At 35.7% G+C, this 23,444-nt stretch overlaps 4 protein-coding genes across 7 annotated transcripts; 1 reads left to right on the top strand and 3 right to left on the bottom strand.

The window, feature by feature from the left end:
• Window positions 1–849: 849 nt before the first annotated feature.
• Window positions 850–3,903, bottom strand: LOC131610686 (protein MAINTENANCE OF MERISTEMS-like). Its single transcript, XM_058882705.1, has 3 exons — window positions 3,250–3,903; window positions 1,745–2,927; window positions 850–1,660 (listed from the first exon to the last, which is right to left on the bottom strand). The coding sequence occupies exons 2-3, from the start codon at window positions 2,429–2,431 to the stop codon at window positions 911–913; spliced, it is 1,437 nt and encodes a 478-aa protein (XP_058738688.1). The 5' UTR covers window positions 2,432–2,927; window positions 3,250–3,903; the 3' UTR covers window positions 850–910.
• A 496-nt stretch (window positions 3,904–4,399) lies between these two features.
• On the bottom strand, window positions 4,400–5,556 carry LOC131610687 (uncharacterized). Of its 2 annotated transcripts, XM_058882708.1 has the most exons (3): window positions 5,366–5,556; window positions 5,108–5,225; window positions 4,400–4,539 (listed from the first exon to the last, which is right to left on the bottom strand). In XM_058882708.1, the coding sequence occupies exons 1-2, from the start codon at window positions 5,471–5,473 to the stop codon at window positions 5,124–5,126; spliced, it is 210 nt and encodes a 69-aa protein (XP_058738691.1). In that variant the 5' UTR covers window positions 5,474–5,556; the 3' UTR covers window positions 4,400–4,539; window positions 5,108–5,123. The 2 variants fall into 2 exon arrangements, with proteins under 2 accessions (XP_058738691.1, XP_058738690.1); XM_058882707.1 differs by lacking the exon at window positions 4,400–4,539 and having other exon boundaries at window positions 4,594–5,225; window positions 5,366–5,555.
• Window positions 5,557–12,162: 6,606 nt separating this feature from the next.
• On the top strand, window positions 12,163–15,296 carry LOC131610684 (uncharacterized). Its single transcript, XM_058882700.1, has 3 exons — window positions 12,163–12,406; window positions 12,482–14,516; window positions 14,614–15,296. Exons 2-3 carry the CDS (start codon window positions 12,843–12,845, stop codon window positions 14,995–14,997), a joined length of 2,058 nt encoding a protein of 685 aa, XP_058738683.1. The 5' UTR covers window positions 12,163–12,406; window positions 12,482–12,842; the 3' UTR covers window positions 14,998–15,296.
• Window positions 15,297–15,435: 139 nt separating this feature from the next.
• LOC131610685 (uncharacterized) lies at window positions 15,436–19,103 on the bottom strand. Of its 3 annotated transcripts, none has more exons than XM_058882702.1 (8): window positions 18,658–19,093; window positions 17,716–18,041; window positions 17,368–17,629; window positions 17,116–17,281; window positions 16,929–17,031; window positions 16,700–16,828; window positions 16,104–16,319; window positions 15,436–15,867 (listed from the first exon to the last, which is right to left on the bottom strand). In XM_058882702.1, exons 1-8 carry the CDS (start codon window positions 18,881–18,883, stop codon window positions 15,583–15,585), a joined length of 1,713 nt encoding a protein of 570 aa, XP_058738685.1. In that variant the 5' UTR covers window positions 18,884–19,093; the 3' UTR covers window positions 15,436–15,582. The 3 variants fall into 3 exon arrangements, with proteins under 3 accessions (XP_058738685.1, XP_058738686.1, XP_058738687.1); XM_058882703.1 differs by having other exon boundaries at window positions 17,368–17,617; window positions 18,658–19,089; XM_058882704.1 differs by lacking the exon at window positions 16,104–16,319 and having other exon boundaries at window positions 18,658–19,103.
• Between the last annotated feature and the right edge of the window lie 4,341 nt (window positions 19,104–23,444).

The raw sequence follows: 23,444 nt of genomic DNA, 5'->3' as shown, positions 1-23,444 counted from the left end.
GGGAATGGAAACGAGACTTCAACTTACAGGAGGACCTTTTGCGAATAGTACCACAATATTATTTAACTTTAATTCTCTCAGTATAAATTAAATAAATATATAAAACTTTCAATCATGTTTGTTCGTCTTAGTTGTTGTCATCATAATTATTTTAAAAATTGTTACAATTTTAAATGTCATCATCATTAAAACCACGATATTATCAAAACCAAATAAATTTTATTTAATTTTAAATATTTCTTAATTATACTTGCAAGCACATAATGTGACACATCATTTATTTTATAAAAGAAAAATTAGTTCCTTACTTTGACTCGTTATTGTCTCCAAAATCATCTTTTTATTCATATCTTTTAACATTCTTATTTTTATGTAATTATTCATATCTTTTAAAATTCTTATTTTTATGTAATTATTGTGCCACAATCAATATGTTTTTGTACATCAACTTCATTATCGATTTAAATTATGAAAATTTCTTTACCCACCTCCCTATGGGGGGTCACCCCCAGCGAAATTCCCAAACTACCCCTGCTTCGGAAATGAACTTCCGAAGCGCTTTTTTTTAAAAAAAAATTCCTTGATTCGGAAGTTCATCTCCGAAAACACCTCATGGGGGGTGCGTTCGGAGATGAACATCCGAAAACACCTCATGGGGGGTGAATTCGGAAGTTCATTTCCGAATTATGCAGAAACTGTGTTTTTTTTTATGTTTTTTCTTAAACGCAACCGCATTTTAATTAAACGTTACCGGCAAATAAAATAAACAATAGATAGACTGAAAACACTAATATGATAAATAAACAAAAAAAAATATTAATATGAAAATATTATATACAAACCGAAATAAATAAAAATAGTGTGCTAAATATACAATCCAAAATCAAAAAATGAATAAACCCCACCACTACTAGGTGTGCCTAACCCGCTCACCCTGGGCCCTCCTCTGTCGCCTGTACCCCGCCGCACGGCCTGCATCAGTGACGATGATCTCCATCACGGCGACTGCCTCTGGTCCGCCCTGATGAATGACACCTCGATGCAACGCGTCCCGCCCAAGCATCTCTATCCGCTGGCAGATCGGAAGGAGATCAATGGCGTGGTCATCCTCCGCCTGCCGGTTCTCCAGGATCTCCTCGTGTGCTGGCCTAGGAGCGCCGGGAACGTCGGGTCTCAAGAGAGGATGGGACACCCGGTAGAACCATGTGACGTACCCCTCCACACTGTGCCAGTCCTGGGTGACCCGCATGCGACGGTACTCCTCCGGTACCACATGATGCTGCCACTCCTCCCATATGGCAGTGAGCTGCACTCTGGTCACTGTGTCAGGAGCAGCCTCGAAGGGTGACCTGGGTATGATCTGCACGAACCCAAACTGCCGCATGCACCGCTCCGGGAGATACCGGACCATGATGCCGGTCCCGCATGCCAACCAGCCTGAATATAGAGCAACCCCGTCGAAGGGGACAACCTGAGCATAGTCGGCGAACGGCCTCCAGGTGACGTCGTCGTGCATCGTGCGGTCCAGGTACAGGCGGTATGGTCCCACCGCATCGTTCCCCCTCTGGAGGGCGTATCTGGCGGCCCTGGGCATGGCGTCAACGTACGCAGGATCGATGTGGAAGCCGTGGATGCGGGAGAAGTAGGAGATGATCCAGCTCTGAAACACAAATACGATAATGTATTAAAAATAAATACGAAACATAAATAAATAAATACGAGAATGTGTTAAAATCAAACGTACCGTAAGCAGAGTGCAGGATCCGACCAGCTGCCTCGTCCTCCAGTTGGAGGCCTCATTCAGCTTCTGGTAGAGATATGCCAGAGTAGCTGCCACCCAGTTCCACTGGTGAACGGTATCCAGGTCCATGAAATAGCGGAGGTAGGTCACGTCGACGTACCTGGCGCTCTTGTCCACAAAGCATGCAGCGCCTACCACATGCATGTACCAGCACCGAAGAGCGCAGCCGCGGTGATACTGTGTGAACAGCTCGTCACCCGCAGCCTCGGCCTCGGCAGCCGCGTCCAGATGGTGCTCAAAATAAGTCTTCAGTGTGGTGAACCGGATATGAGGCCCAGATGTCGTGGCGCACTCAAAGTGAGCAACCTCCTCCTCCATGCCCAGATAGAGCGTCATCCACTCGATGGCCTCGACCCTCTGGATCCGGGAGTGGTCCAACAGCGGCCCCCTAATCGGCAGGTGGAGAAGACACTGCACGTCGTGCAAGGTGATCGTCATCTCCCCAACCGGCAGGTGGAAAGATGACGTCTCCTTGTGCCAGCGCTCCACAAATGCCCCCTGCATGCCGGTGCTGATGGTGGTGTACCCGGTCATGCAGAGCCCGCTAAGCCCTGAACCTCGCACGTGGTCGTTAAACCACTGAGCTGCTGGTTTAAACAGACCGAAAATCTTCCTGGAGTGGTTCACCATTTTCAATGGCTCTCTCTCCTGTTAAAAAAAAAACAAATAAGCGAGAAATAAACGGTAAAATTATAAAAAATGGTGACAAATAAACGGCTAAGTTAAAAAAAATACCTCTCCCTTCCAGATCCGCCGAGCGACGTGATCCTGGTAGTGAATCAGCAGGGAAGTGTCAAAAGGCCCTCCCGGAAAGCTATCCACCTCCTGCTCCTCCTGCTCCTCCTCCTCCCCGACTGGAGGGTCAACATCCGGTATGACCTCCTCCTCCTCCTCATCCTCATCCTCCTCCTCTCGCTGGTGGGAAGAAGATACCCGAGCCAGCCTACTCCTAGAGCCTGAAGCAGATGAACTCTCCACCAAGTCCTGTGGAACGCGGACACGGCGTCCCCGTCCCTGCCCCCGTCCCTGGGTCGACGCCAGATGCGCCGCCGCCCGCTCGCGTCTAGCCGACGCAGTCTGGGACTCTCTCCCCTGTCTGATGCGTGCTGGCTGGTCTGACATGATCCTGTAAACAATCGAAATCGATTAATATGCGAGACAAATGAAAAAACAAAAAAAAAATGAACTTCTGGTACAGTTCGGAAGTTCATTTCCGAAAACTGGGATGGAGGTGTTTTCGGAAATGAACTTCCGAAACACCCCCACGCAGAGCTTCTCTGCAACCTCCAATGGCAGACCCAAAAACCTAAACCAAATCCATTTTTTTGCCTACTAAACATCCTAATATCAGTACTAAGCTATCTTAATGTCATTTTTTCAGATTCTAAACACCCTAATATAGTTTAATCAAATAGATCTAAAACTTGAAAAAACAATGATAAACTTACCAATTAGTGTTTAATGATGAGTTTGGTTGAGTTTGGAAGAAGAGTTTGGCTACTTCACACTTGCTTCTGCAGAAATTTCGCCTATGGAAGTGTTTGATGATGATTAGGGTAAATGATTTGGGGGAGGGGGAGAGTTCTGCTTAATCTGTAGAACGCGTTTTATTTCGGAAGTTCATTTCCGAAATTGTAGTTTCGGAAATGAACTTCCGAAATAAGACATTTTTTTCAAAAAAAAAGGCGCTTTCGGAGATGAACTTACGAAAACACCTTTTTCATGCATTTCGGAAGTTCATTTCCGAAGTCAGGGGTATAATGGGGTTTTCACCAGAGGTGGACTAGAAGATAGGGAGGTGGCCAAAGAATTTCTCTAAATTATATACTATTATATTTCATTCTAGAGTCTATGTTCTATTCATTAGTGTCAATGGTTATTGTACAAGAGGATAGAAAATGATTATCAAGGCTAAGGCTTTGGATATCGAACTTCATTAGTGTCAGTGGTCATTGTACAAGAGGACAGCAAATGATTATGAAGACTCCTGCAAATGAGAATGCACCAATTCCACACTATAAAGCTGCTCAAATGACTCCAATTAGTGTCACGCCATTCACACTCATTGCTCTTTCATTCCTTGCCATGCTTGGTCTAGGTGTTTTGTTTTGTTTTAGTTTTTAGGTGCTTAGTTTACTTGTTGCTTTGGTCATAATAAGATTTGAAGGTCCTTACTGTCATCATGATGATATTGTTTAATTGTAAAGGTAATTTGTATTGATTTTTCCTATATGATTAATTAAAATGGTTTACATTTGTCCTTAGATGTTCTATTATTCATTCTTGAAAGTGACTTATTTTTTTAGTAATGGATGTTTGGATATTATGAAAGAATGATATCATATTTCCTGTATTTTATGAAATGTATCTAGATGGTCTACTATTAGAAGATGTTACAAATTTCTTCTACAACCATTTTAACGCAATTCTAATGCTTTTCAGAAGCCAAGTATAAAATTTAATGATAGAACTTATTCAAAAAAATTACAAAGCAAGAATACACAGAGACTTCTCCAGTTGTGATGGCTTGAATAATCTTATGTTGACTAATTTGATTAAGTTTAATTTTATATAATTCTACCAAAACTTGCTGCTAACTAATGCCTCACAAACTGCTTAATATCAGCATTGTTGGGGTTGAAACCATGTCTGCTTCCATCAACTTTATGCTTATTCTTCCTTTAGTCTCACATTTGGAGTGTTCGAAAAACAGAAAAACAGAACGAAGTTGCAACAGCCTGCTCAAATTTGTTTTCATGTTTTAGAATCCAAATAAGTTGATTGAAAGTAAAAATTCAAGTTCAATAAGTTTTTAATCTTCTACTTTCTTTAATTTTATTAAACTTTTTGTTTTAACAGTGCCATAATCTCTATTTTCTAAACTACCAATACTCTTCTACCCTTTTATTTGCTAAGGTTCTAGATTTCACATAGCCATAGTGACACTTTGTTTTTCATAATTGAATCTACAAGACATATTTATTCATATATCATGTTTCAAGTCATGAAAAAACAACTCAACAAGCCAAAGAAACTCATAGCATGACTCAACTCAACAAGTCAAAAACAACAATAACAACCTCTGAAAAAAAAGATTATGTATGTGTCAGTGTCCGAAACCAACACATGTGAGTACAATTATTTTCAAATTATTATCAGGCTCAATGTCGTCTTTCTGATATCCGTAAATCATAGAAAATAACTCCATCAAAAATTCCATATATGCAGAAGCTACTACTGCTTATGGCAATTGAAACAATTAGATCCAATTTTCTCAAAAAATGAAACCAGAGAGAGAAACGTTACAATATGGAGTGAAAGTTCAAAACTTTGATGATTCCTCAATCTCGAACTCATTAAGTTTCACTTCCCTCTTTCTTTTCAGTTCAGCCTCATAATTTCTCAGCCTTTCATTCATTTTCTCCTGCACATTTCAAACACTAAAAAGATCAAAACTTTTGCCACAATAATCAAAAGGGTTTCAGATTTTGTAACTGAATCTCCACTGGGTAGCATCAAAATTCGATAAAATTTCTTGAAGCCAGAGAAAACATGAATTCTAACCTTGTAACTAATCTCAACACGATGCATAACGTAGAATCCGAGGATGCCTCCGAAGATTGTTCCAGACATGATTCGAATGTAGCCCCATCTCTGAGAAGGACCCTGCATCGATTCAGTTCGTTGGGGATGGTTTGAGAACTATAGGATTCTAGGTTTTGGTTTTTTTTTTCTTCTTTCTTTTCTCCAATGAATTGACTTTAACATATTTCTTTTTTTTTTTTTTTTTTACAAGACTTTAACCTATTTCTTGTAAATTTCTTATTAGTAATAAATAAATAAATGAGGAAATTCTAAATCCCCTTTTCATAATATTATAAATCCAAATCATCAATTTTGATTAATACCACAATAACATAATTCATGAGGATCCAAGTCAAAATCAATTTTGATTTTTTTTTTATTAATGTCATTTGATCGATTAAAAACTCTATTGAGTTCAAGAACACGTGAGAGTTTATAAAATTCATTATGTCTCGAGTTATGTTCCAAATTAGCGTTAAAGGTAAAAAAAAATATATATTATCTTCTTCTAATTTCATGGATGAGTTTGTACTCATGTCTGCTTTTGGCACTTATTTCCACCACTCTGAGGCTCCTTCAATTAAGGAGGTTGTTTGGACTCCTCCAAACTTATTTTGGTCAAAGGAAAGTGCGATGGTGCTTCCTTTAATGACTCTCAAAAGGCTATTTGTGATGGTGTCTTTAGAGACCTTAAAGGTGGCTTGATTATAGTTTATGTAAGCCTTTACCTTGGAATTCATCTTTTTCAACTGAATTCTCTATTATCTTCATAGTCATATAAGTTGCCTTTCATTCCAATTAGCACCATCTTTTGATTGAAACTGACTTGTTTTTAGTGGTTGGTGCTTTTGGTTTAGTTGCTTATGTTCCTTGGCAACTTAAGCTTAGATGAGAAACTTGTAGATTGTATACTTATTCCATCTCTTTTTTGTTATCCCACATATATTGGAAGGACAATAGATGTGCATATTCCTTCACAAATTTAGGTCTCACATTTAATTTCCTCCAACTAGTTCACTTTATTCTTTTGAACATTAGAAGTGACTATGTAAAGAATAATATTGGATTATCGTTTTATAGATTTTCCTTTTGTGAGTTTTTCATCAGGCCCCCTCTCTTTTTTTGTTCTATTTTATTTTCTTGGCCTAAATGCACATTTGGTCCTCCTCCCTATTTAGGTGTTTTTAACTTTTTGGTCCCCTAATTCAAAACTAAGCTTTTTGGTCCCTATATTTTACCTTACTTTAGATTTTTTTGTCTGCATTCACTTTTGCACGTGTGACATTCTCATTTATTATGTGGTACTGCAATAGTGGCATCATTTCATATTTTTTTATTGAAACAATTTATTTTTATTACAAACTTATTACACAATATTATAAATCAACTTTTAATGAGATTGAAGTAAAAAAGGTAATATCAAAAGTCTGTCTACGAAATGAAATCGAAAATGAGTTATCATAATCAACTCATATTCTCTACTTGAACCCTAATCCCTTTTCGCTTTTCTCTTTCAATCGAACCAAACTTGCGATTGAGAATCAAGCTTCAATCATAACTGAGTCGAAACTAAGCACAATCAACCATGTAGCTCTATCAAGCGTAGCTAGTTCAAAGTACAACAATTGTTTTCTCATTTATGGGATTCAACGCTCGTTATTATGAAGATAACAAAATGATGTTCTCAATAGGATAACAATGAAGAAGTCAAGTACTATGGAAGGTATGTTTTATCCCCTTTGCGAAGTCACATTGGTCCCCATTGTTTTCTTATTTATTTCCTTGATCCACCATGGTTTTTTAATGTTAACATGTGGTCCTAAATATTTTGTTGTCTGTTTTTCATGTTGTGGTCTCATTGCATGATAATTTATACAAGTTATTTTTCTATTAATTCTCAATTCAGCTTAGAGTCATAAGATTAGTTTAAGAATACACCATATAAGATATTAGTCGAGGAACCTATAAAATGGTATGTTGAAGGGGAAGTATCTAAGATGAATTGGAACTGGGATATGGATTATATGTTATATATAGAGTTGGACAGTTTAATTAAAACGAAGGGTTATAAGGACATAAGATGTACGTGGTATTGGAACCCCAAATATAATTTTCTCGTGGTCTTAGACCCTTGAATAATGATAATGATATTTTGCAATTTGAAAAAGATGTCATAGGGTTTGGGGTAATATATGTATATGTTGAGCATAATGTAGATCATCCTAAAATTGTGGATCCAAGAAAGCTAGGTACCAACTTTTTGATGATGATGTACAATGCACTAGTGTTAGTAGTGTAAATACTATTGTTGATGGTGGTAATAATGAATAAGACGAAGAAATGAATATTCATAATGTTGATGTAAATAGTGAAATGTTTGATGAACATCATAGTCTTAATGTTGTTGTCAATAGTTAACATGTTGAAGAACATCAAAGTCATATTGTTGGTGGCAATAATGAACATTTTAAAGAACATCATAATCTAATTGTTGGTGGCAATAGTGAACATGTTGAAGAAGGAATTAATGAGGATTATGTTGTAAGTGATGATTGTTTTAAGGATAATGGGTTTCAATTTAGTGAAGATTCAGAGGAGATGGGATGGACTAAAGTACCACCCCATAAAACTCTAGGTGGGGCTTGTAGTTGCAACAAAGACAAAGAACCAACTAATATGGATCAAGAAGAATGTGAGGATTCTGACCATTTGTATACTCCTCCTAAAAGTGATGATAATGAAGAGGGAGTGAGGTTTCTTACTTATAAGAGTGGTGATGGAATGAGGTTTCATTTAGGGATTATGTTTACCAACAAGGAAGTAATAAGGGATGCTATCAGGGGTTCTAGAATGGAAAATCAAAAAATATGTTCATTAAGAAGAATTATTCAAAAGGGTGGTGATTTAATGTATGGTTGATTGTAAGTTCTATAAGAGATTTACCAAAAATATTGGGTATCAACTTTGGTAAATAATGAGTTTTATTGATGAGCATACATGCCATAAGACTACACACGACATGAATGCAAAGACTGAGTGGCGTACTAAAAAGTTTACAAATATCCTTAGACATAACCCATATATTAAACCATGAGGTTTCATAGCTGAATCTCTTGAGATACGGTGAGTGAAATTATCACATGATAAGACATGCAGGGACAAAAAGAAGGCAATAAAATTGGTTTAAGGAGTTGAGGTTGATCAGTTCATCCATTTGAGAAGTTATGCATAAGCGTTGTTGTAATCAACTCCTAATAGTAATGTTGTTATACAATGTGCCAATACAAATGGTAACCTGTGTTTGAAAGGATCTGTATTTTTTTTTACACAAAATAATTAAATATTAGTTTGCATATATTGTTGTATAATATTTTTAAAAAAAGAAAGATTAAATACAATAGAGATAAAACATAGTGAGTGAGAAAAAAATCAATGTGTTGTTTTAGAGTGCGACAAGATAAATATATATTTTTGAATTTATAGTTAGGTGGGACTAACGGGCTACCCGCGGCCCATACAGGCTAACACTAATGGGTAGCGGGCTTTTTAGGGGGAACTAAAAAAAATCGTGAAAATATAGGCTCTAATTTTAAGGCCCAAGCCCTATGATTTTTCGAGCCCAAGTCCTATAATTTTTCAGACTTGGTGGACAGGCCCATATGGCCTAGCCCATCATGACGGCTCTAGATGTCATTCTGGGTCTTCCACACAGGTTTGCAACACTCACTTTAACTCCATCCTCCTTACATTTTATCTTTATAGCAATAAAAACTATTTGTGAACCACACCCATAATATGGGGTTTCTTGAGTTAATTTTTTTCATTCACCTTCCCTACCTACAAGTCAATTATATTATAGATGCAGAAAGTTCACTTCTATAATCCATAAACTATCAGAAAGTTCACTCATCTTAAGTTATACATGTCATATTATCCTACAAACAACATGAAAGAAGCTATTGAAACATGACATCATAGCTCACTTCTTAGGTTAACATTTACTCATACTAAGTTGATTTCTAAAGCTATAATATTCGTCTTAAGTTTACTTCTTATGTCATAATATCCTACAAACAACATGAAAGAAACTATATTATACATGTCAATAAAATTAAAGATAATTAAAGATTTGGAAACATAAACTATTGAACCATGATATGAGCTATATTATATATTATGAAGACTAACCTATAACATAGCCATTTCCTAAGATTTTATGGAGTTAAGTTATATTTTGTAAGCTTTGATGCAAAAAAGTTAACCCTTCGAAGAAGACGATTTTGTTATGTGAGTATGGTGTTTCCATTTTTCATGTTTTTGAAGAAAGGTTGTCGAAACGTTAATGGAAATTAGAATATATGAGAGAGACAGGTAAGAGATATGCCAGGAGTTTATTTTGAGAGAGACGATTGTTATGTACTGAAGTGAGATTACTTCGCTTAAATATATATATGTAATACCTTTCACCACAGTTTATAATAAGAACCATGATAAAATTTTGCACCTTACACCACAGTTGAGAATATGATCTGTGATAAAATTGTTGGTGTTGGGATTCAAACCCTTCCACTCAAGGTATATTTCACCATGGTGGTTAACATTGACTGTAGTGAAATGTCTTTTAGTAAATAGCAAAAAAACACCAAAAAATGAATTATTACTACGATTAACCGGATGATCGTTGTAATATGGTGTTATGTAAGATCTATTTTGTAGTAGTGAGTATGGTAAGACAATAAAGGCTTCAAGGAGGTCCTTCTTGTACCTCTTTCTTGCCTAACATTCCTACAACCAAATCCTTGATACACCTGTATCTCTAGATCAAATTTATGGCATTTGCAAGTTCTTCTGATTTAGTTTCCTCCTCAAATGACTGTGCAGAGTTATGGTCGCTATAAGAGTTGAACCATATAACATGTGATAATAAGTGATCCAAACGCTCCTGATATGGACTTACACGGGGCATACCCCTAATGGGAAACAAACTGATTTACATTTGGAAAGATCTTGTCATATATCTTATCATGGTCTCGACCTACTATGTCTAAAAATGCGGCAACATTAATGTGTGCAATCTGCAACAAATATACATTAATTAGTAAACAAAAGTTAATAAAATAATTATTTATAATAAAAAATGATTAAATAAAAATGTTACTTGGAGGAATAATATGTAACAAGCCAACTAATTTATTTGGTATTTTGGAGCATTATTATGATGACTCTATATAAGAACGCAAGTGCAGTAGTATCTCACGCATAACCATCAACCATGCCAAAATAATCTTTGTGTGATTCCTACCTAAAGATCAATATATTAATCTAAAACATAAAGCAGTAGTGACACATATGTACTCTCTTAGTGAATTAATGATATATTATAGATTATTGTTATGCATGCGACAAGAATCATAAAAGGAAATATTGTATCTTGAAAACAAAATTTGTTAGGAGCAATGATCGAGCCACACACCAAAGAAGAAGCAAGTAGGAAGGAAGGACAGTAGAAATCTCTTTTCTATAAAGGCAATACAATATATTTCACTTTAAATAAACCCTTCGACCATAGAAATTCACTCCAAACTGTTTGTGTTTAATTATTTCTAAATTTGAAAAGACAACCCCATTTTTATTTAAAAAAATCGTAAGTTTTTTAGAACTACTAAATTTCATGCTCACTTTTGTTGATAAGTCAATTTGAATAATTGTCAGATTCACATCTCAATTTAAATTCATGCAAATGTGTGCTCAACACGAGGACTGTCATAACGTTATATCACAGGCCTAGAAAACCAAGGTGGTTGGTTGTCCTATGTTCATCTTGGACAAGAAGTTGAAGATTATGAAAACTAAACTCAAAGAGTGCATTAATACCTACTTTGACTTGGTTAAGGAAAAAGTCTTGTCTGTTGAGAAGCATCTTACACAACTAATAATAATAATGAATCTACACGTTTCCATAACAACTTAACATGACATCCTTGACGAATTACCAACTAACAGTTTAATACTTTTATAAAATAATGGATAGTAGTATCAAAAATCCTGTACACCATAATAATCTAATCACGTGAATTTCAACAAATAAGTTATTCAATTAGCTATCATATCCATTAACATGTTTCACAACAAGAGAACATCTCTAAGAAAAATAACAACTACATGATCTCAATAGAATTAGAATACGTGTCTGTTTTTTCAATTTCATTTTTTTAAGGTTTCCAACTAATTATGCATAACAGATAAACATTGGCATTGGAATTTGTGCGTAATGTAAATATAAAAAGACATGAAAAATAAAGCGTGTCTTCATCATTAGATATATGACTGTATGAGTAATTGACTCTAGTTAATATTTGAATTACAAAAAATTATGGTTTCTATTTGAATTTATGATCACTAACTTATAGATGTAATGTTTTTAAAAATAGAATTAATTTAACTCGATAATCGTTTCTATTTGAATTTATGATCACTAACTTTTAAATCTAAATATAATTTTAACAGAAAATTTATTATCCAAATCACATTTACATAAATGTGTTTGAATTTGAATCATGTCCTTCTCTCTAACCTTCTCTAAATATAAATTATTTTATCCTATTTTATCTTTAATTCACTCTTAATCAAAAATAATTGTACCAATACAAAATTAATTCCCTCAAAATCAATCTCGATTTCCCCATAATCAAGGATGCTTTTACAAAAAACCAAAATTCAAATGATAGTGTTTTACTACTTTCCACCCTTATGTAACTAACTAAAGTCCCAACCAAACTCACCCAAATGGAAAAGCAAAAGTGAGTCTAAGACCGAGTTAGGACCGATTCTCAAGTGAGTCCACTTTTTGAGCTCTGTCAGCATTAATGGTCCACACCACCTTTAGATCTCTTCTTTCCCATTCAATCTCCACCGTCCATTCACCCACCACAGTTTTACAACAACTCAACCCTAACCAGCAAAACAAAGAACAACAAGAACTCTGAATCTGATTCATACACACACTTTCTTCTCACCAAGGTATGTTTCTTCTACTTCTACTTGTAATTCATAGATGTAACTGTTTGTGATTTGTGTGTAAATTTTTGTTTGCAGATTTGATTTGATTGGAACACTGATGAGGTTTGTGAATTAAGATCCAACTGCCCACTTGGATTCAATTGATTTTGAGCAAAAAAAGTTCGAATTTTTAATATTGAAATGATTTTGAGCATAAAAAGTTTGAATTTTTAATACTCAAGTGATTTTGAGCATAAAAAGTTTGAATTTTTAATATTCAAGTGATAAAAAAGTTCTCATTGCTAGTTGTAGTTGTGGCAGTTGAGATCTGGAAATTGAGTAAGAAGTTGAGAAGTTTGTTGAGGGTTAATTGATTGGGGTTTCTGAAATTTGAAAGGGGAGGGAAGGTTATGGCAATTTGTGTTTTGTAATAACTTGAGAGATTAGTTAGGAAATTATGGAAGTGAATGGAGTTGTACATGATGGTGGTGTAGGAGGGGGGAGAAGGGAAAAGAGAGAGGTGGTAGATAATAAGTCGTTGGAGGATTTAACTAAATATGCGCATAGTCCAGCTCATTTGGCAGTTGCGAGGCGCGACCATGCTGCATTGAGGCGGATTGTTGCTGCTCTGCCTAGGCTTGCTAAGGCTGGTGAGGTGAATAATGAAGGTGAGTCGCTTGCTGCTGAGATTCGAGCGGATGAGGTATCGGCTGTTATTGATCGTCGTGATGTACCTGGTAGGGAGACGCCTCTTCACCTTGCGGTGCGTCTTAGGGATTATGTTTCTGCTGAGATTTTGATGGCTGTTGGTGCGGATTGGAGTTTACAGAATGAGAATGGTTGGAGTGCTTTGCAAGAGGCGGTGTGTACTAGAGAGGAGGCTATTGCTATGATTATTGCACGGCATTATCAGCCTCTGGCTTGGGCTAAATGGTGTCGTAGGCTTCCGCGCATTGTTGCTTCGGCGACTCGTATTCGTGATTTTTATATGGAGATAACTTTTCATTTTGAAAGCTCTGTGATTCCGTTTATTGGACGCATAGCCCCTTCTGATACCTATCGAATATGGAAGCGTGGTTCTAATCTCCGTGCTGATATGACCCTTGCTGGTTTTGATGGTTTACGCATCCAACGATCAGACCAAACATTTTTGTTCCTTGGAGAGGGTTATACTTCAGAGGATGGTAATTTAACTCTGCCACATGGTTCTTTGCTTGCTCTTTCGCACAAGGAGAAGGAAGTTACAAATGCTTTGGAAGGGGCTGGTACACAACCAACAGAAGCTGAAGTTGCCCATGAAGTCTCCTTGATGTCTCAGACAAATATGTACAGACCAGGTATTGATGTTACTCAAGCTGAGCTTATTCCTCATTTATCTTGGAGGCGCCAAGAGAAGACAGAGATGGTTGGGAATTGGAAGGCAAAAGTTTATGACATGCTTAATGTGATGGTGAGTGTGAAATCAAGGCGGGTTCCAGGTGCTATGACAGATGAAGAGCTTTTTGCCGTGGAGGACGGAGAAAGTATGTTAAATGGGGAAAACAATGATGAATATGATGATGTACTCACTGCCGAGGAAAGAATGCAATTAGATTCTGCCCTACGAATGGGGAACTCCGACGCAGCTTGTGAAGATGAAGAGCATGGGGTGTTTGATGGTCAAGAAAACGGCTCATCAGCTTCCTTTGAGAATTCTGAAGCCAATGGCGTGGTTAAAGAGAAGAAGAGCTGGTTTGGTTGGAATAAGAAAAGTTTGAAGAGCAAAGGTGATGACCCTGAGGATTTAAAAACATCAAAGAAAACTTCAAGGTTTGGCTCAGAAGGTAGCAGCCAGAGGTTAGGTGATCAACAAAAGTTAGCATCCGAGTTTCTGAAGGAGGATAGTGGAGACACTAAGAAGGGAAAGGATAAAAACGTTAAAAAGAAGAAGAAAGGAGCAGTTAGTGAATCTAAGAACGAGAGTGAATATAAAAAGGGTTTAAGACCTGTCTTGTGGTTAACGCCTGACTTCCCGTTGAAAACTGACGAGCTTCTTCCTCTACTTGACATCTTGGCTAATAAGGTTAAGGCTATTAGAAGACTCAGAGAGCTCTTGACAACTAAGCTTCCTCATGGTACTTTTCCTGTCAAGGTAATCCAAATACTATAGCTCATGTTCACCCATTCTTGTTTATAATAATGATGATTTTTGATTTGAAATGGTAATGATAATTTTTTGTGCTACACAGGTTGCTATCCCAATAGTCCCTACTATCAGGGTGCTTGTCACTTTTACAAAATTTGAGGAGCTTCAGCCAGTAGAGGAGTTTTCAACACCACTTTCCAGCCCTGCACATTTCCAGGATGCCAAATCGAAAGAATCAGAGGGGTCTGCATCATGGATTTCATGGATGAAAGGAGGTCGAGGGGGGCAGTCCAGTGACTCCGACAGTCACAGATATAAAGATGAAGCTGATCCTTTCAGCATACCCTCAGACTACAAATGGGTAGACGCCAATGAAAAGAAACGCCGAATGAAGGCAAAGAAAGCCAAAAGTAAGAAACATAAGAAGCCGCCAGTAGCTAAACCTGGAGATGGAGTGCATCGCAGCGCCGAGGACATGGAAGAATAGTAGTAATATTACGGTATGCATCTCGACAGAAAGAGTCTTTCTTTATAATGCACAGTGCCGCAGCTGACTTTACATTTCAACATTGGAGGGGTTCTCTGAGAATTTGCTAGTGCAACCAATTGTTATTAGCTATTAAAAAGGTTGTTGCCAAGGAAGCTATCCTCTTCTAGAAATTGTTGTATTTGTCATGTGAAGTAAAATTGAAGAGCTATAGTCTTGCTCATTCTAATTTTCGTTAGATACCAATATCTGTATCTACTACACCTATGTCGATGATCATCGATTTTAGATTTTCTTGAGTGTTGTTCTCTTTAGTTACATTCCTTTCATTAAGATTTTGTATGTTGTTTTCAAAGGATTCATAGATTCAATGATTGAACTACAAGATGTGTTTAAAGGATTTATTGTCAAATGGAAAGTTGCATTGCATCTATTGTTGACAAGATTCTTGAGCAATGTGTACTATTGTTGACATGTACAATGATAGCAGATAAGAATAATTTACATTATTTTACAAAAGATTACATAAATCTTATCTGTTCTTATTGAAATAATCAAAAGTATATATATAAATATATTACATTGCTACCAAAATCTGTCTTTGTTGACACTCAAGTAACCAGACATAACCTTTCCACCAGTATTTCTCATTCCATCTATAAGAAAGCACCAAGTAGAACCCAATGCTCCAACGAAATAATCAGAATCAGCAGCCATAAGAAAATTAACAAGTGGATAGTTTGTGCCTCTCTCCCTTCCCAGGCTTCCTTCATACTCAGCCATTGACACATTACTCCTATCTTGTCTTCTTACCTTTGTATAATGAAACTTCCACCTTGAAGAATATTCTTTCGTTTTCTCTATCACTTCCTAATCACAAGTGAGAAGAATAACAGAGCCGTAAAGTTCGCAACAATTGTGTGTTATTATTGAAGACATGCTCGGTGTCATACATGTGTCAGACAAATATTACACTAAGACATGTTCGGAGTCAGACATGTGTCAGTGTCTGTCAAAACAATAAGATGTGGTGTCAGTGTCATGATAGTATGACGTGTTCGGTGTCAGACATGTGTCGGTGTTGTATAGACAGGAATATGGCCTACCTGCATTTCTGTTGATAGCCAAATGTTATTGAGATTTGGAAAATGATTCCTGATCCTATTAGCAAGCATCATGTACTCTTCAAATTCAACCACTCTCATTTCACATGCTTTATCTCCCATCCTTACATGCATACTTAGAAGAGGTCTTGGGATCCATGGCTTGTGATTGGACCATACATATTTGTATATATCAGACTTTGGTCTTTCACCATTCTCCTAAGGCATCTCAAGAAGTCAACACATTGACAATATCAAAGTATGTAAGAATGTATAATAGGATTCGGATTCCTCGTACTCACGTAATCACCAATCTAAACCACCGGATCAAGGTCGCTCGCATTCTAACATTGTACTTTGAACTCGATTTACCAAGTCGGAATGCAGACCGTCTGATCTTAATCTTAATCCGGTGGTTCAAATGTGTAGTTCCATGCATGCGAGAAATCCGTGTCCAAAACACATGCATGGCTCTAGTTTTAGGCTTTTTTCAATGGTATTAAAGGGCACAAACATAAAAGATGTAGAGTATAGTCATGTGTATTCTTTATCCATTTAGTCTTCTATATCCAAAGAGGAAATATAGTTGAAAAGTTAACCTTTGGCCATTCTCCAACAAGACTTTCCAGAACCATTTTTGCAGCTATTTTTCCAAAGGCAGCATGGCGCGCCTCATTCAATAAATTGCATGTGTACTCTGTTGGGAACCTCATTAAGTATCGTACGGCCTGAACATTAAATTTTCAGCGTTAAACCTCGCAAACAACAACATTGGTAGGAAAGGTTGTTATTGACAGTTGATTGTTAAGACGAGGACATCAGAAGCACCTGTGCTCTCCACCATCGTCGATCCATTTTTCTATGAGAAACCACCAGACTGCCATTTATATCAGTCGTCGGTTGCAAATAGTTCCACGGATTGCCCCATATCCTGCATCATATGTTTACGATCTAGTTAAGGAATGAATGAATCAATAATAAATTTATAAATGCTAGCCGTTCTTTGAGAGCTTGCCTAGGAGTTGGTCCCGTCCATATATGCTTGGACGTATAATTTTCTTTCGTCGTCAAAATTCCTCTACTCAATGAATCATCACTTTTCATGAGTTCAAATGCACGTTGGCGACATTCTAGCGAAGTTTCTGCAAAGAAATAACAATTCCAGCTAGACCGGGCCGATCCTGCACGAGCAACATTCCTAGTAGATGTTCACATTGTATGAAATGAAGTTGTTAAAATGAATATGCAGATTCCGAAAAATTTATACCTTTGCAACCGTCATGATCAGCTCTATTATAAAAATTAGTGACAAGAACTCTTCCTTCATTGATTGCTACAGCAAGAAGTCCACACATTCCAGCAATTTGAGCACCAATGCCAAATCCAGGTAATCTCTCCCAATCAGCTAAAAGGAACTTGACATTCGCGTCGCTACAATTCGATGGATGCTGATGGAGCCATATGTCGCGTTGAACTTTTCGTGTTAAAGGATAGTTTTCTTCATCAGATCCTGCAATCTGCAAAAGATTCTACAATCAAATAATTATCATCGCGCACGTTATATACAATACAATACAATACAATACAATACAATACAAATGATTAAGAAACATACCCAGGGTGGATAAGCACCCTCAGTGGTTGCAGCAAGAGGGTTCCAACTTGTCCACGGTGGAAAGGAATTATTTCCCATACGCTTGTCGAGACGGTCATGCAGTTGCGATTTCGCCTTGCAGTTTTCGAAATGTGGAGCATTAAGCAAATTGGATTCATTAATTCCAAGTTTCAATAAGCACTTATTTGTACCAGTTGTAGGCTTATTATTCAACACACAATTCCAAGCAGAATAAAGCAAAGACACTCTTTCATCTTGTTCTATTTCTTTTCTTCTCTTCAAATCTGTTAATCTTTGTATCTCTTTAGGTTTAAAGGAACATTGTGCTGTTGTCACCATGGAAAAAAAGGTACTAGTGTTAATTTTATTTAATCACTACATGGTTTTATCTTATCATAAAAAGTTAACTACTTGATTATGATTAATGATCATAATGTAATTAACTCTCCCTAATGTAATGCTTGTAGCAAGTATGGTCAAAGTCAAAAGGGACTAAAATTAGAGTATGCTTAAAGCAAAGTAAAGGATTAAGATAATAATTATATGACTTGATGTTCAAGCCTACTTTAAATTCATACTCATCAAGTTTGCTTCAAAAATAAATGTCAATGTCGTTAAAGTTTCAGTAGAGATCCCGACACAACACCGACACTGATAGATATCTTTGATACTGATAATAATTTGAAAAACTATTATGTCGGATACTACTACGTTTTGAAAAACTATTATATCGACACCAAACACTACTACTACGTATCAGACACTAGAAAGACACTAGAAACTGCTACGTGTCAGACACCAGACACATATTTGTTCATGTATTTGTTCAGACACCATACACATTTGTTCAGAGGCGTCGGAATTGTTGATTTTGTTATTAAATTGAAAAGGTAAAAGCAGTAAAAAGGCATAAAATGAAAGTAGTTAAGGAAAAAGACTTACTGATAGTGGAATTGAGATCTGAGTTGAATGATAAATTAAGCAATGAAAAATGAGAAAACTGAAAACTACCAATGGAAGTAAGAGTAGCCATAATCAAAGAAGCAATACAGATTCCAGAAAGAAATCCCACCACACATATCTGACATGGAAATGAATTGCTCATTTGCATGGCTTTCTGAGAAACCACTCTCTCAAGTGACCTTTGCTTTGATGATGATGCATCCATTTCAATAATCTCCTTTTACAATATGCATGATGAATGAGTGAACAAGACAAGAATGTGCAGTGAAGTAGGGTGATTTTGAACCACAAAAAAAAAGAACTATATTGTTTTATAGCGGCGGTTTCTGAAGTGTTGCCAATGCTGTTTTTATAAGTATATAATATAATAGATAGATTAGGTGTCTCTTAACTTGAACTATAAACTCTCTCTATTCCTTTTTTCTCTCAACAGTTTTTCTTTCGGTATTAATTAAAAAGATAAATATTGCATTATTGTTGTTGAATACAAGGCAATAACGTGTCACACATACATTGTTTTGAATTTATGATAGATGATATAAAGTAGTAATCATGTGTTGGCAGAGTTGTCAATTTTGATATGACACGTCTGCTTTCATTTTTGAGTGATATAGAAAATGGGAATGTGTAGCTGAGACTTGAGAGGTGGTGTTAGGTTATAGGGTATTGTTATTTTCTTAGGATCAAATGGGGTATGGTTATAAAGTTCCATATATTTAGCTAAAGGAAGGGTGTCGGTATGAGATCTAGAGTGTGACATGTTCAATAACCGTGATCCATCCGATGGTAGCTGTGGGACTGGGGTAAAGAGTCTCTTTGGATAATTTTAAACTAACGGAATGGGGCGGAGCGGAACGGAATAGACTGGAGCGGAATGGAGTGGAACGGAACATAAATTTCATTCTATTGTTTGGATATTTTACGATGGAGTGGTATTAATATCTCATTCCATTGTTTGGATATTTTACGATGGAGTGGTATTAATATCTCATTCCATTGTTTGGAAATTGGACAGAGCGGAAAGTATTAAAATGTTTTTATTTCATTTTTACCCGTTACTTCAAAAATATTAATATGGTTAATGTAAAATTTTGGAGTACAAAATTGAAATTGTGCTACTAATTTATTTCATTCCATTGGATACACTCCAATTTGGGTGGAATGAAAAATAGGCTAAAGTAATGGTATTGGATGGAATGAGTTCCATCACATTCCATTCCATTCATTTTTTATAAAACCAAACAATGGAACATAATATCATTTCACTCCATTCCATCATTTTCCATCAATCCAAACATACCCTAAGTCAAAATGGTTAAATTCCAATATTCATATGAGGATAATAAGGTTCTCCACACAACTTAAACTACCATAAAATAAGGAGAATCCCTTAGTGCACTTCTATTTCTTCTTAGAGGTTTTTGACGAAAATTCTAAATTGTTTTTAGAATTTAGATATGTATTTTTGAATTTACCATATTACATTTTTTTAGAGGAATTTTCAGATATGCATATCTAAAATATATATATTTTTTAAAATCAGTAAATTTCGCATAAACATCTTGGAATCAACCTCATAATTTAAGTTTAGGGAAATTTTGGAAATACATCTCCAAAACTATTTTAAATATATATTTGACGCTGACAAAACCCCTCATACTTCATTTTTATTAAACTCATTCAACTCATTTTCATCTTCGAATCCTTCACTTTGAGCAACTTTTTGTGATACTTTGACAGAGTAAGTGTTTCTGAAGCAATATTTTACTCATTTAATCAAGTTTCCAAAAGTTCCAATTTTGAATAAGTTTCTCCAAAAAAAATTTTGTACATTACATGTATGTAATAGGTAGTTTATACTCATTTAAATTCATTTGATGGAATTTTAATTTGGAAAATATAGGTGTTTCGGTCATTATTTAATGGTTTTTGGGTCATTATACGGACTCGGGCCTTTGGTGGGCCTGGCTTAAAAGCCCGAAATTCAAACGGGCTAAAATTAAATTTTCCAAGCCTGACCCTTCACGGGTTTCAATTATTCGGGCAAGTCTTAATTATATTTAATATTTATTTTTAAAATTAAAAAAATTAATATACCATATAATAAAATCTAAAATATATATGATATTGAGTATTAAAAATAATATATTGTAACTACATGCATAATATTTGATCTTACCTGATCAGAAGGATCGTCAATGTCGGCAACGTGGTGGACTTCTGTGAACTGGGGGGGTGTATAGTGTACTTGCAAGGTACTCTGATGTCAAAGTAAGTTTGAGAGCAAGGAGAGCAAGTACAGAAGAGATATGTTAGAGTGAATAATGAATACATGACCCTCTAGTGAAAGAGGGTATTTAAAGCCCCCGGCGCTGGACCAAGATTTTCTAATTGGGCCAAGTTCCTTGGAGGCCCACGTGCTAGGAAACTGTCAGAATCCTAAGTGGTAGGGCTGAGTCAGCAAATGACTCATATTCTGGATAAATGGAGCGTAGGGCTCGGAGCAAGCTGTCAGAATTCCTCGCTAGTGGGTTTGACCATGTGCCCTTCTGTGAGCACGTGGGATTGATGCCTACAACGGCTACTGTATGCGTTTACTGGGTCTGGACAGAGTTGGGCCTGTTCGGCCAAGGCTAACTAATTGGGCCTATTCAACCATATCTTAAGTGTTGGGCCTGCTCGGCCCAGAGCAAAATAATATCTAAAATAAACCATCACATAAATATATCATTTCAATCAAATAATTAAGATTCGAGTGTAAAGAACTACTCACCCTATTTGATATAAGAATGAAACTTCAATAAAATTAATTTGTACATAATAATTTATTAATTATAAAATGTAGAAAAGAATTAATATTTAAAGTTAATCAAATGGATATTGTATTTATATAAACTAATTCTTTACCTGAGATTGGTGCGAGTGTATTTTAAAAAATTACGACATTAAGTATGTTAGAATTTATGTTTAAAAAATTAAATAAAATAAGCGGACTATCCGCAACCTGGTCGGGCTAGCTCGTGACGGGCTCGAGCTTTTAACGGGCCGGACTTAAAAGTCCGGATAATAAACGGGTTCAAATATTTGTGTTCAGGCACGAATTTTTTTACGGGCTTTCGTGCTGATCCGGATAATTCGGTCCGTTTTGGCGGCTCTAATTTAGGGCATGTACAACAATGGTTGTTCGTAGGGGTGTTCAATGTGCATTTTCAAAATCACTAGTGAAGGGATTTCGGATATAAATTTCCAAAATGTTGTCAGAGTTTTTTTTTTTTTGCATATTTGTTTCGTTGTTTCATTGCCTCCTGGGTGTTTATTAATTGATGTTATTTTTTCAGGAGTATGGTCATAACCCTAGATTGAGACTTGACAGGCCGAGTTAAACAACATTTGCTCGGCGTAAAAGAGTTAAGTAGTTTAGAAGGATCTCAAGGAGTCGCCTAGTTGATGCGTCATCGTCACCGGAGCACGAGGATAATGAGAAGGAACCCAAGGATAAACACGTTTAGGCTGCTCCTGACATGTAGGCTGCCCCTTCTTTTTTTTTATAGGCAGAATGGAATTAAAGAGTATCCCATGATTACAATAACAAAAACAAAGAACAACCCACCACTAAGAAAATTAACTAATGAATCCCAATACACATTGCCGGATTTACTCATCAATCCGTCCAAACAAGAGAGTCTCCTAACTTATAGAAGGAAATCAACCAATCCCAAGTAAGACCCTTAAAATAAATGATGGAGGAGAGAGAAAAAAGAATGACATATAATCTTCACCATTTATTTTAAAATATAATTGTTCTATGTTGTTTTTATATTTGAATAATTGCAATTTTTTGCATTATTATGTTTTATTATTATAATAACTACAAATTTTTATTAAAGTAATTTAAATAATCAAAGTTTTTTAATTAATTCAATTTATATAAATATTAAAATTTTAACTTTTTTTGAATAATTTATAAATATATAATTATTAATGTTATTGTTATAATTTTTATATCAAATATTCCACTATAATTATATAAGAATTTAATTGGAATACATTGACGCGACCCTTTACACTGTCAGTGAATGGTGAAAGTGAATGGTTACTGTCAGATCTTAAATTACATTTAATTTTTATTTTAAATATATCTAAAATAATAATTATAAATGATTGTATGAAAATTTTATACTTACAACGTATAATAATTAATCTCATTCTATAAAATGGTTAAAATTTAAATAAATTCACTCATCTAGTAATAATTATATATATTTTTATCAAATAAAATATTTTAGGTTTAATTACAGTTTTGGTCCCCTATTTTGTCTGATTCACGAAATTGGTCCTCCTATTTTAAAATTAAACAGTTTTGGTCCCCCTATTTTAGATTTAAACATTTTTGATCCCCTTTCATTCTTTTGCACTTAAAATTAACGATATTTTTATTTTTTTAAATTACAAATTACTTGTAAAACATGACAAATAATCATATATAAACCTATTATTGAGCTTTGTAGATAAAAATATAAGTTAAAAAATAAAAAAAAAATCATCGATTTCTTTACAAAATTATGAGAGGGGGACTAAAACTGTTTAAATTTAAAATAGGGGGACCAAAACTGTTTGAATTTAAAATAGAGGGACTAATTTCGTGATCAGAAAAAATAGGGGACCAAAACTGTAATTTAGCCAATATTTTATTTCTATTAAATTTGATATTTTTAAACATTGAAAGTCCAATTCCCAAAATAATCGATGTGGGCCTAATCAAACTT

This window comes from Vicia villosa, linkage group LG6 (assembly GCF_029867415.1).
Source record: "Vicia villosa cultivar HV-30 ecotype Madison, WI linkage group LG6, Vvil1.0, whole genome shotgun sequence".
Taxonomy (NCBI): domain Eukaryota; kingdom Viridiplantae; phylum Streptophyta; class Magnoliopsida; order Fabales; family Fabaceae; genus Vicia; species Vicia villosa.
Note: the sequence above shows the minus strand (reverse complement) of the source record. Positions and strands in the feature narration are given on the sequence as shown.